The sequence below is a fragment of the Microcebus murinus genome, chromosome 16, assembly GCF_040939455.1.
Source record: "Microcebus murinus isolate Inina chromosome 16, M.murinus_Inina_mat1.0, whole genome shotgun sequence".
NCBI lineage: Eukaryota > Metazoa > Chordata > Mammalia > Primates > Cheirogaleidae > Microcebus > Microcebus murinus.
Window position 1 is genome coordinate 67,852,858 of NC_134119.1, and position 11,946 is coordinate 67,864,803.

The 11,946-nt window shown below is 54.9% G+C and overlaps 2 protein-coding genes across 2 annotated transcripts; one reads left to right on the forward strand and one right to left on the reverse strand.

Annotated features, from left to right (window-relative positions):
* Nucleotides 1-6,188: 6,188 nt before the first annotated feature.
* On the reverse strand, nucleotides 6,189-7,047 carry PTH2 (parathyroid hormone 2). Its single transcript, XM_012754487.3, has 2 exons — nucleotides 6,926-7,047; nucleotides 6,189-6,404 (listed from the first exon to the last, which is right to left on the reverse strand). The coding sequence occupies exons 1-2, from the start codon at nucleotides 7,045-7,047 to the stop codon at nucleotides 6,230-6,232; spliced, it is 297 nt and encodes a 98-aa protein (XP_012609941.2). The 3' UTR covers nucleotides 6,189-6,229.
* A 2,498-nt stretch (nucleotides 7,048-9,545) lies between these two features.
* GFY (golgi associated olfactory signaling regulator) lies at nucleotides 9,546-11,833 on the forward strand. The gene is made up of 3 exons (XM_020283461.2): nucleotides 9,546-10,731; nucleotides 10,840-11,013; nucleotides 11,469-11,833. The coding sequence occupies exons 1-3, from the start codon at nucleotides 9,564-9,566 to the stop codon at nucleotides 11,666-11,668; spliced, it is 1,542 nt and encodes a 513-aa protein (XP_020139050.2). The 5' UTR covers nucleotides 9,546-9,563; the 3' UTR covers nucleotides 11,669-11,833.
* Nucleotides 11,834-11,946: the final 113 nt, after the last annotated feature.

Genomic DNA, 11,946 nt, shown 5'->3' on the forward strand with positions numbered 1-11,946 from the left:
GTGACCATCCTTAGTTGCAAGGGAGGCTGGGAAACTGGGGAAGCTAAGCTCCTCTCCTGGAGCTGGGCACATTGTTGCCCAACATGTTAGTAAGATTGCATTTGGGGAAGCCAGATAAAATGCCTTGCTATGGCAACTCATTCATTTTTTTTTTTTTTTTTTTTTGAGACAGAGTCACGCTTTGTTGCCCAGGCTAGAGTGAGTGCCATGGCATCAGCCTAGCTCACAGCAACCTCAAACTCCTGGACTCAAGCAATCCTCCTGCCTCAGCCTCCCATGTAGCTGGGACAACAGGCATGCACCACCATGCCCGGCTAATTTTTTCTATATATGTTAGTTGGCCAATTAATTTCTTTCTATTTATAGTAGAGATGGGCTGGTTTTGAACTCCTGACCTCGAGCAATCAGCCCGCCTTGGCCTGCCAGAGTGCTGAGATTACAGGCGTGAGCCACCGCGCCCAGCCTCATTTTTTTTTAAGAGGCAGGATCTCACTCTGTCACCCAGGCGATCCTCCTGCCTTAGCCTCCTGAATAGCTTAGGACTACAGGCACGCTGCCATGCCCAGCTAGTTCTTTTTTAGTTTTTTTTTTTTTTTTTTTCTTTAAAGGTTCATGTGGTTATGCAATCTTTTTTAGTTTTTTTAGAGATGGGGTCTCACTATGTTCCCCATGCTTTTCTTGAACTGCTGGGCTCAAGCAGAGCAATCTTCCCACCTCAGCCCCCCAAAGTGCTGAGATTACAGTTGTGAGCCACCTCACCAGGCCTCATTCAAATTATTGAAAAACACTGCAGGGCACAGACCCAACAAAACACTTTTGTGGGCCACCTACAGACCACATGTTTGCAGCCTCTGGGCTTCCTGCCTCACCACTTATTGCCAGGCTGCTTTGAAGGTGCTCCTGGACACCTCTTCTCCCTGACTTCTCCCTCCTTCCTGTTTTGTCTATACCTTTGTCCTACCCCCACCCACAGGCCCTGACTCAGTCCTGCCACCACCCCATGGGTGGCAGCCTGGGTTGACCTAGTTCTAACCAAATCCTAGGTCAGTCATGAGTGATCTTCCATCTCCCTCAAAACACATAGAAGACCAAAACCCCTCATTCTTAATTAACACTGACCATCTTCCATGGCTTAGATTTGATGTATTATTATGCTGTAAGCCTCTTTCTACCTGGAGTAAAGCTGAGGAGGCAAGAGGGGAATAGATGGAGTCTAAAAACCCCACCCTACTCCCAGGAAATATATTATTGGGCACCTACTGTGTGTCTGGCATGTCGCCCTTGGAACTGGAGTTGTACAGAAAATGTCCTAAGCTTTGCTGTTTCATCGCATTGCTAGGAAGATCCAGTACTCCGGTGGTCTGGTGCTCCATGTCAATAACAAGAGCTGACACCCAGGAGGGCTTGCCCTAGAATAGGAGGGCACTGTGCCAGGCACTTCAATGTTTATTTAATCCTCACCTCAACCCTAAGAGGTCAGTACTATTATCACTTTACAGATGAAGAAATTGAAGCACAGAGAAGTTAAATAACTTGACCCAGATGTCACAGCTAAAAATTTCAAGAGTTAGGACCCAAATTCAGGCAGTCTGAGTTGAGTCCAGCACCTAAATTCACCCAGTGGCCATTGCTGTCTGGAGCAGCCTAGCAGTTGAACAGCCTTCCTTGCCTGGGAAAGGAAGCAGGGCCTTACCTTCAACTGAGAGAATCAAAGGAAGTGATGTTCTCTCCCCCAGCTCCAGGAGGATGGGCTGCTGCGATGAGCCCATGCTCATCCCTGTAGCCAAAGAGAAGGATCATGAAATTGGCAGCCCCACCAGTACCTCAAGGAGCAGTCTTTGAAAGCAGCAGAAACTCTTGAAAGAAAAAGGAGGATAGGGATGTGGTCCGGGCACACACACCAGAGAGGTCCACTAGAGTGCAAATGGCAAACAGGAAATGCATTCAGTCGTTTATCAAATACTTACTGATCATCTGCTTGCCACAGCTAGTCCTCAGAAGGTGGCGATGAAGCTGTAGAGGAAGACAGGACCTCCATTGCCAGGCTGAGGAGCTTTTGATTTTTCTCCCAAGGATGACAGGAGCTTTGGAAGATTTTATTGCTTGTTTGTCTTTTGGTTATTTATGTTTTAATTGAGGTGAAACTTACAGATAAGTGGACAAACTTTAAGTATCAGCTGGGTGAATTTTCCTGTATGTGTGAAACCACAAGCCAGGTAAGATACAGAACAGTTTTTGGGGTTTGGGGGTTGTTTTTTTTCTTCTTTTTTGTTTTCAAATGAAGACACTCAGGTTCTACTTGGGAGAGTTTTGAGCAAGGAAGAGACAGAGTCAGATCTGTTTGAAGACAGATAGCAATAGATGTAGCTATAGGCCCTGTAGGAGACAAGAAAAGGCACCTGGGCTAGGCATGGTGGCTCACACCTGTAATCCTAGCACTCTGGGAGGCTGAGGCAGGTGGATTGCTTGAGGTCAGGAGTTCCAAACCAGCCTGAGCGAGACACTGTCTCTACTAAAAATAGAAAGAAATTAATTGACCAACTAAATACATATATACAAAAAATTAGCTGGGCATTATGGTGCATGCCTGTAGTCCCAGCTACTTGGGAGGCTGAGGCAGGAGGATCACTTGAGCCCAGGAGATTGAGGTTGCTGTGAGCTAGGCTGATGCCCCGGCACTCACTGTAGCCTGGGCAACAAAGTGAGATGCTGTCTCGAAAGAGAGAGAGAGAGAGAGAGAGGGAGGGAGGGAGGGAGGAAGGAAGGAAGGAAGGAAGGAAGGAAGGAAGGAAGGAAGGAAGGAAGGAAGGAAGGAAGGAAGGAAGGAAGGAAGGAAGGAAAGAAGGAAGGAAAGAGAAAGGAAAGAAAGAAAGAGAAAGAAAAAGGAAGGAAGGAAGGAGAAAGAAAAAGAGAGAAAGAAAGAAAGAAAAGAAAGAAGGAAGGAAGAAGGAAGGAAGGAAGGAAGGAAGGAAGGAAGGAAGGAAGGAAGGAAGGAAGGAAGGAAGGAAGGAAGGAAGGAAGGAAGGAAGGAAAGAAAGGCACCTGACTCACCCTGGAGGTCAGGGAACTCTTCCCAGATCAGTGACATCTGTGTTCAATCTTGAAAAATGGGAAATATATGGGTTATAGTGAGCAGGTGCCAGGGGAGTGTATCACAGGCAGAGGAAACAATAATGTGTGAAGACCAGTGTGCATGAACAGCCATGCGCTAGCAGCACCCCGTTCCTGGGATTTAAAAAAAAAGATTTGGAGCCAGGGAAGGACTTAAGGCTGCAGCATGGTGGGGAAATAAGATAGAGAGGCAGGCAAGAGCCTGAAGAATTTAAAACATCAGTTTGAACTTTCCTCCCAAGTGCCCTTGAAAGGGCTGTGAGCAGGGGAAGGCAGAACCAACTCTGGGTGGGAAAAAGACCTTCTGGAGCCTGTATAGGAATGAATGGAGCGAGTGAGACTGGAAGCCTGGAGGTGGGGAGGAGTCTGGGACTGTGGTCCAGGTGAGAGAGGAGGCCTGAGGTGGTCGTGCAGATAGGAGGGAAGGGCAGAGAGAGGCAGGGCAGGAGGGACGGAGCTGGAGACTGCCTGAGGAGGGTGAAAAGGGAAGGGACAAAGACAGTTCTGGGGACCCGATCCAGTGACTAGTAGACAGTGGACCATTCCTAAGATAGGGAACCCATGGCAAGGAGTGGGTTTGGGGAAAGATTCTCAACTCATTTGGTGGCTGGACCTCTGAGCCCTGAGCTCCCAGTCTGCAGAAGGAAGAAAGTTTGGGTGTTGTCAGCTGTGGTCAGTGATGGACGCTGTGGGGATTGCTGAATTTTCCTTGGAGTGAAAAGAGAAGGGAGGTTCCAGGCACTATTTTGGTGAAAGCCTTAAATACTAAGAAAGGGATCTGGGAGAAAGTAGAGTATGGGAAGAGTAGCCAGCTACCTGACCCTTCAGAAAATAGAGGAGGAGCTCCTCCTAAGGCGGTGAGATTAAAAGAGCTGATACAAATACAACACTCAGAAGTGTGTCTGGCATATAACAGCTGCTCATTAGCATTTTAATTCCATTTCTCCATGAGAGGAGTGGAAAGACTTTGAAATTCCTGCTATCCTTCTGTCCCTTACTAGCTCCAACAACATGGGGAAATTGCTCCTGATTTTCAGAGTCTTGTTTATTTGTAAAATTAGGGCAAACTCGGATGGTTTTGAGGAATACAGTTATTCCTACATTATTCACTATTTCTGAATGACACTTAGGAAACAGTCCCTCCCCCGCAGCCTAAGGGCCAATTAGGGCTCGGTCCGCCTCCAGAAAATGCAAATTCGGGAAGACCTTCCTACCACACGCGCCAGCCCGCCCCGCTCCCGCGCGAGGAAGCGCCTGACTCCTTCCCGTTCCTTAGACCAATCAGAGCGCGGTCCGCAAGAGCAGTGTCCTGGGAGCGCAGATCGGAGCCCTCCGCGTCCCGCGGAGAATGGGTTGCCATGGTTACCACGGAGGGGCGGAGCTGGGGGCCAGGCCTCCAGGGAGAGAGGCAGAGTTTGATTGGCTGTTTCCTCTCTTCACCTGCGGCCCAGGTGTCTCCCTGCCCCTTCCGAGTCCCTCCTGGAGCCTGACGCCTGGTTCTCTCCCTCGTCCCCTCCCGTCCAAGCCTGGCGCCCCGATGGTCTCCCGGGAAGGGCGCAGTCAGAAAACCCTGGGAAAACTGCTAGAGGCTGCTGCGAGAGGAGGAAACCCTTTTCTAATAAAAGCGTTTTGAGGCCGGGCGCGGTGGCTCACGCCTGTAATCCTAGCACTCTGGGAGGCCGGGGCGGGCGGATTGCTCGAGGTCAGGAGTTCGAAACCAGCCTGAGCAAGAGTGAGACCCCCGTCTCTACTATAAATAGAAAGAAAGTATTGGCCAACTAATATATATAGAAAAAATTAGCCGGGCATGGTGGTGCATGCCTGTAGTCCCAGCTACTCGGGAGGTTGAGGCAGGAGGATCGCTTGAGCCCAGGAGTTTGAGGTTGCTGTGAGCTAGGCTGACGCCACGGCACTCACTCTAGCCTGGGCAACCAAATGAGACTCTGTCTCAAAAATAAATAAATAAAAGCATTTTGCTACGTGCCAGGCGCTGTGCAAAATCTTCTCGTGAAGTATCTGGGTTGATCCTCATAACAGATGGGGAAAATGAGGCACAGAGAGGTTAAGAAGCCTTTGTCAATATCACACAGCTAGATTTGGGGGACCCTGGTTTGGGTGCCGGGTGCGTTTCCCACTGGAGCCTTTCCACTGCGCCCGAAGAGAAGTCTGGAAGTGACCAGAAGATAGAAATAGCGAGATTCAGACGACAAGAGAGCTGACAAGAGAGAGATGCAGACCCAAAGGAAGAAAGAAAAGGAAAATATGAAGGAGTCAGGCAGATAAAAATAGGAAAAAAGAAAGTGATTAAAAGGAAAAGTTTCAGAGGCAGAAAGAAAGATATGGAGAGAGGAGGCAGAGATCTCCAGAAGGCCAGGAAGGCAAGCGATCAGTACAAGGACCCGGGAGAGGTGGGGTAGACGCCTAGAGAGGAAAGGGACGCCGAGAAGGGGGCAGAGACTCACGAGGGAGGCGGGGGTGGTGACCTGGAGGGTTATGGAGAACCGGAGAACCGGAGAGAAGGGGCAGAGACGGGGCTGGAGGGGAACCGAGGCCTAGAGCGCGAGGAGACAGAGCTGGGGGAGGGGCGTGGAGGCAGAGATCGGAGAGAGGAAAGAAGCCAGCTTCCTGGAAAGAGTGAGCGACAGACAGACGGAGACGGAGAGAATATGAATTGAGGGAAAGATTTTTTTTTTTTAAGAAGCGGAAACTGAGAGGCGATACGCCAGACACAGGTCCCTCTCCTTTTCCGCCCTGCTCGCCCCCCACCCCGCCACCACACACACACACACACACACACACACACACGCGCGCGCACACACACACACACACACACACACACACACGCACACGCACACGCGCGCACACACACACACACGCGCACACACACACACACACACACGCACACACACACACACACGCACACGCACACGCACACGCGCGCGCACACACACACACACACACACACACACACACACACGCACACACACACACACACGCACACGCGCACACACACACACACACACACACACACACACACACACACACGCGTCGCACAGGAAGGAGGCGCAGTCAGGCGCTCACGACAGGGTCTTTATTACGGCGGGGCGGCGCGGGGCGCTCAGGGCGCGTCCAGCACCAGCAGCTTGTGCATGTACGAGTTCAGCCAGTGGCGGCGCTCGAGGGCTGCCAACAGCCGCGCGCGTTCCCTGAAGGCCGCGTCGTCCGCCAGCGCCAGGCTGCGCCGCGACAGAGGAGTGGCCGGACGCCCCCAGGCCCGGCCGGAGGTGCGGGGGCTGCGGGGAGACCACGGGACGCGCTCACCGCGAGTCCACGCCCGCCCGCCGCCGCCCGCGCTCCCCGCGGTCTAACTCGAAGCCCAGTTACTGCCCCGACCGCGGAGTGGCTCGGTCTCTCTCCCTCTGTCTCTCTCTCTCTGTCTCTTTCTCTCGGTCTCTCTCCCTCGGTCTCTCTCTCTCTGTCTCTCTAGTCAGGTTCAAAGCTCCCCGAATGCAGAGATAGAGCCTGACGCGCTCGTGCGTCCCCCGCGCTCGCCACACGGCCTGGCACACACCAAGAACCCACACGTTGCTCAAGGATCTTTCCCAGAATCTTCCTTTTTATAACGCTTCCTCTTGCTGAGTCTCTGTCCACCACCACCACCAACTCCCCCCACCTTGGTCCCCCACCCCCGGTCTCTGTCGCCCTCTCTTTGGGTCTGTCCCCCTTTCCGGGTCTCTGTTCCCCTTTCTCTTTGGTTCTCTTCCCACCTCTCAGAGTCCGCTCCCCTCCCTGGGAGTCCGGGCCTGGCACCTACCTGAAGACCCCAGCGGGGGGCAGGGCTACTCCAGAGGCAGTGCGGGTGCCCCAGGGGACAAGCAGCAGCAGCAGCAGCAGCAGCCGCACCCGGGGGCTCCGGGACACCTGGCAGGTCTCCATCACCTATGGAGAGAGAGGAAAGGGATCAGTGGGGCCCCGAATCTCTGCCCAGGACCCCACCAGCCACCCACCCCCAGCGGCCTCCCGCAAGGCCCCCTACCACGCAGTGGGCACTGGCAGGATGCTGGCAGCCCCCTTATATGGCCTTCACAGCCCCCGCTGCAGGCAGTGACGCAGGCCGGGGGCCGGGGGCGCGGGGTCAGCCCCCACCCCAGGCTCATTAGAAGCTGCTGTGGATAATGAGGAGCCGGGGGTGGGGGCCCTGCCGCTGCATTGGCCACCACCAACTAATTGGGACCAGAAGCTGGGACCTGAGAAGAGGGAGGGGGAGAGACAGACAGACAGAGAGGTGGACACAGGGGGTGTGTCAGAGATAAAAATAGAGACTGGTGGGGGGACCATTAGAGCAGAAGACAGGGACAGAGAGAAAGAGGGACAGGGAGAGCAACAGAGAGGAGGGGCTGTGAGGAGAAACAGAGACATGTAGAGAAGAAATAACAGCCAGGGGAGGGACAAAGACAGAGAGTGGCCAGGGAGGAGAGAGAGTAGGAAAGGAAGCAACAGAGAAAGAAAGAATGGAACAGAAAGGAAGAAAAGAGAGGGAAAGAGACTAACTGAGCCAGATCAAGATGGAAGGATGAGGGAAAGACAGAGGAGATGGAAGGACAGAGGACCTAGCCAGAGATTCCCAGAGATTAATCCGGCAGGGAGAGAACCAGAGGGACAGAGCTAGGGAGCAGGGGAAAGGAGCAAGGACAGGTAAAGTGACTGACAAAATCAAGAAAACCTCAGAGAGCGGTGAAGAGGAGACAGACAGACAGGGGCCCTGAGCCACCCTGTGCATGTGTTTAAGCCCCTCCCTGGGATGCGTTCGGGGGTGTCGTGAAGAGAAAGCCCAATCCCCCCAACACTGGCTCTTAAGATGGGGCCCTCCATACACAGTGGGGAGGTGGACAAAGGTGGGACGTCCTAAAGGGCAGCAGTAACCTGGGACAAGGAAGCCTGGGCTCCCAGTTTCCCAGAGAGGAGGAGCTGGAGCTTGGGCTCCTAGGTTTAAGAGTGGGTGGGATGGGGACCCAGACTCCCGGTTCTAGGGGAGGAGAGGCCTGGGGACCTGCATTCCTGGATCTGATGGAGGAAGGCCTGAGGCTGGAGGCCTGGATGCCTGGGTCTGAGGGGAGGGACCTGGGGAACCCAACTCCAGGGTTTTGAAGTAGGAAGGTGTGCCAGGGAACTAGACTCTTGGTTTTGGGGTAGGAGGGAACAGAGGGCCAGGACCCCTGGTTTCAAAGGGAAGAAAGTTTGGGCCATAGCCTTCCACCAGATCATCCAGTCCCTATCTGCCTTCCTCAGCCCAGAGACAATGTCCTTTACCTCTGTCTCTTTAAGAGCCTAAACCTGTTGCTAGGCTCCCAGGATCCCCTAGGAGGGTGTCAGGTGCGTCACCCAAATGCCCCTGAGACCCTACCTCCCAATGCCCCGCCCAGAGCCATTCTGCAGCATTCGAAGGTCTCTGCATCCAGCTCTGCTCACCTGCTGTTATCTTGGACACCACTGAGCAGGTAAGAGCCCCCAGGAGCCCAAGTGAGCTTGTCTCATCCGGGTGTGAGCCACCTCGCCCTCCAGCTCACCACAGACCCACGAGTCTCAATCTGGACTCGCCCCCAAGATGCTGAAATCCTCACTCCATCCCCGATAAACAGAGAGGCCTGAGAGCCCTACCCACAGCTGTCTCCTCCACCCCACCCATGCCGAAGAGTCCAGACGCCTATTTCTGGAGGACTCAGGCCTCAGGGCTCCCAATTCCCTTCTAACTCAGGACCAAAGAGCTCAAAACTTCCATTTCCTTTCTCCCCTGTAATCCAGCCCCCCCCCCCATGCCTTGCTCCCTCAAAATTCTAGGTGTCTGAACTTTCAGGCTTCTCTTCTTGAAAGAACCAGGAATTCAGACCCTCAGCTCCCTCACCCTGTGAGACCCACGAGTCTGAACCCCCAGCAACTTTCTTGCCCAGGGCCCAAGAATCTCCTTCCTCTCTCAGATTCAGGAGTTGAGTCCCCAGCCCTTCCTTTCGAACCTCCTCTAGTGTAAACAACTGTTGAGTCAAGGTGTCCCAGGGGGCCTCGGAAAGGAAGGCGATCTCATGTCCCCTCGGAGATCTGACACCTTCCAAAGTCGAAGTCCAGGGAGTCTGGGGGCCTGGAGAGGTGTCATTCCTTCCCAATTTTTCTGGGACCCCTGGGTGTAACAGATAAGGAATTAACTATGGCTCCCAAGAAGCCCCGCCTCAGTCTCCCTTAGCTACCGCAGCCATCACCCCCCAGCCTCCTGGGAGTTGCAATTGGGTTTTCATCTCTTCCCTGGCGCTTGCTGGGCCGCGTTGTGGTCCACCTGTCGGCGGCGGGCGTGGCCTCAGGTGGGGTGGGCGTGGCCGCTTAGTGGGCGGGGTCTCCGGGGAACCCTCAGCCTTAACCCCTTCCTTCCCACTCCCCGGCAGCTATAGGCATCTCCCAGAGCTATGAAATCCTGCAGCCTGATCCTCTTCCTCCTCGTCTTCCTCCTGGCTGGACTGGGTTCCAAGGCCGCCCCCTCAGCCTCTTCGCCTTTAGGCTCCGACTTTCCGGGGATGGGCCACCCCTCTGAGACATCCTCTCCTGCTTCTGATAATTCCACTGGAGATCAGCCTAACCCAGAATTCCCTGGGACTGTTTATGCTGAGCCTTCCAAGACACCTCACCTAGTTTCCCCCGAGACTTCCTCCCTTCTTGACCTCCCTGGGACGCCCAACCCTGACCTTCCAGAAACCTCACACCCAGAGTTCCCTGAGACCCACAAGGCTGACCCACTGTCAACCTCAATATCAGAATCCTTAGACACCCCCAAAATTACCCCCTCCCAAATGACACACCCAGAGCCTCCTGAGATCCCCAAACCTGGCCCAACTGAAATTCCACACCCAGGATCTCCTGAGACCCCCAAAGCTAACCCCTCCAAAACTTCACGCCCAGAATTTCCTGAGCCTCCAAACACTTACCCTATGCAAACCACACACCAAGAACCCACAAAGACTCCCAAAGTTAATGCCACTGAAATCTCACAGGCAGGAATCCCTGAGACCCTAAGTCCTGACCCCACCAAGACTTTTGATCCCAGATCTCCAGAAGCCCATAACCCTGACACCACTGAGCCCCTAAACTCTGAATTTCCCCAGACCCTGTATCCTGACCCTACTGAAACCCCCCACCCAGAATCCCATGTGACCCACAACCCCCACACCACCAAAATTTCCCAAACCAAATTCCCCACAACCTACTACCAAAATGCAACAGATGTCCCCATGACCTCTGACCCTGAAATCTCTACTAGTCTTTATCCAGAAACACCTTCGCCCTTCATGGATGAAGCTACTGCCCTAAATCCCAAGCCAGAAACCCTTGCAGTCACCCAGCCCGACTCCCCTAAATTTCCCACCTCAGATTCTCCAGGGACCGTTGAGCTGAAGGCCCCCCAGAACTCTGACCCTAAGGGGCCCGACACCCCTCCTCCCTCAGCCCGGATTGCAGGCCCCCCTGCTCTTCCAGGGCCCCCCAATCAGCTGGCCCCTGCCACTCAGCGGGCCCCCCAGCGGCGCAGCGGAGGTGAGAGAGTCAACACTATCATCGTGGTGGAACGAGTGAAGGAGACCGGTGAGCGGCGGGAGCCGGACTCCTGGGTCCGCGGGAGGCGGGCTGGGGGCTGGGCTCAAGGGCCCGAGGGAGGAGAGGTCTGGGAGCTCAGACCGTCTCCTCCCGCAGGCGTGACTCTGGTGGGGCGGCCCCGCGGCGCGGCCGGCGGCGCCCTGTGCCTGTTCTTCGCGGGGACTGGGCTGCTGCTCGGCATTTTCCTGCTGCTGTGGTGTCTCTACCGCCGGGCAGCGCGACACCAGCCCTTCGCGCACCACCGCCTCCCGGACGACGGAGACGAGCCGGGTGAGCGCCCTGCCCCTCGAGTGCCTGCACTTTTCCTTAACCTGGTCCCCCCAGCCACTACACGGCGCCCTAACTTTTCGAAAAGCACAGATCCCCCATCCAAGGTCAGTTAAAGCCCTGACCCCTTCATGGTCACGTCTCAAACACACACACACACACACACACACACACACACACACACACACACACACTTCAGGCCCAGAGCCACCAGTCCCTTCAAGCTCCGCCCCTTCCGCGCCGGGCCCTGAAGGCCCCGCCCCTCCGCTGCAGGGCCCGCCCCTGCTGATGGACGCCACGCCTCCTCTTCATTCAGTGGCCTTCACCCTTTCTTTGAAAACCCAGTTTAAATGTGCTGTCGGGTCCTCTCTTCCACCTCCTCATTGGCCAGCGGCACAACAGAGGGGGCAGGCCCCCCCGTTGGCCTGGGGATGACCCTCGACCCTTTGCTCACACAGTTATGCATTTGGACACCCCCAAGGACCCCTACGACCTCTACTTTTATGCACCGGATGCCTGGGTCCCTTCGCACATCGCCACCAAGCAGCCGCCGCCCACACCCCCGCTGCCACCCAAGCTGCCCCCACCACCCCGCGGGGGCCGCCCTCAGCGCCTGGAGGCACTGTCCCCCGCCACGCTCCCCAACAATTTCGTGTGAGCCCTGCCTGAGTCCCACCAGACCTGCGAATCCCCAGAGGGAGGGAGGACCCAGGGGTCCTGTCCTCCTGACATGCTTTGCTACATAGTGGTCCTCTGGGATAGGGAGTCCAACACACAGAGATGCTTTCGCTGTGGTCGGAGAACACAGCCTGAGGTCGAATAAATCAGGTGTTCCCATGACTAGATATCTCTCTTGCCTGAGTCCTGGGGCAGGAGGGGTCTGCAGTCTAACCCGCTGAGACCGAGGGAGAAGGGGGTTGAGGATGGTTCTTTTGG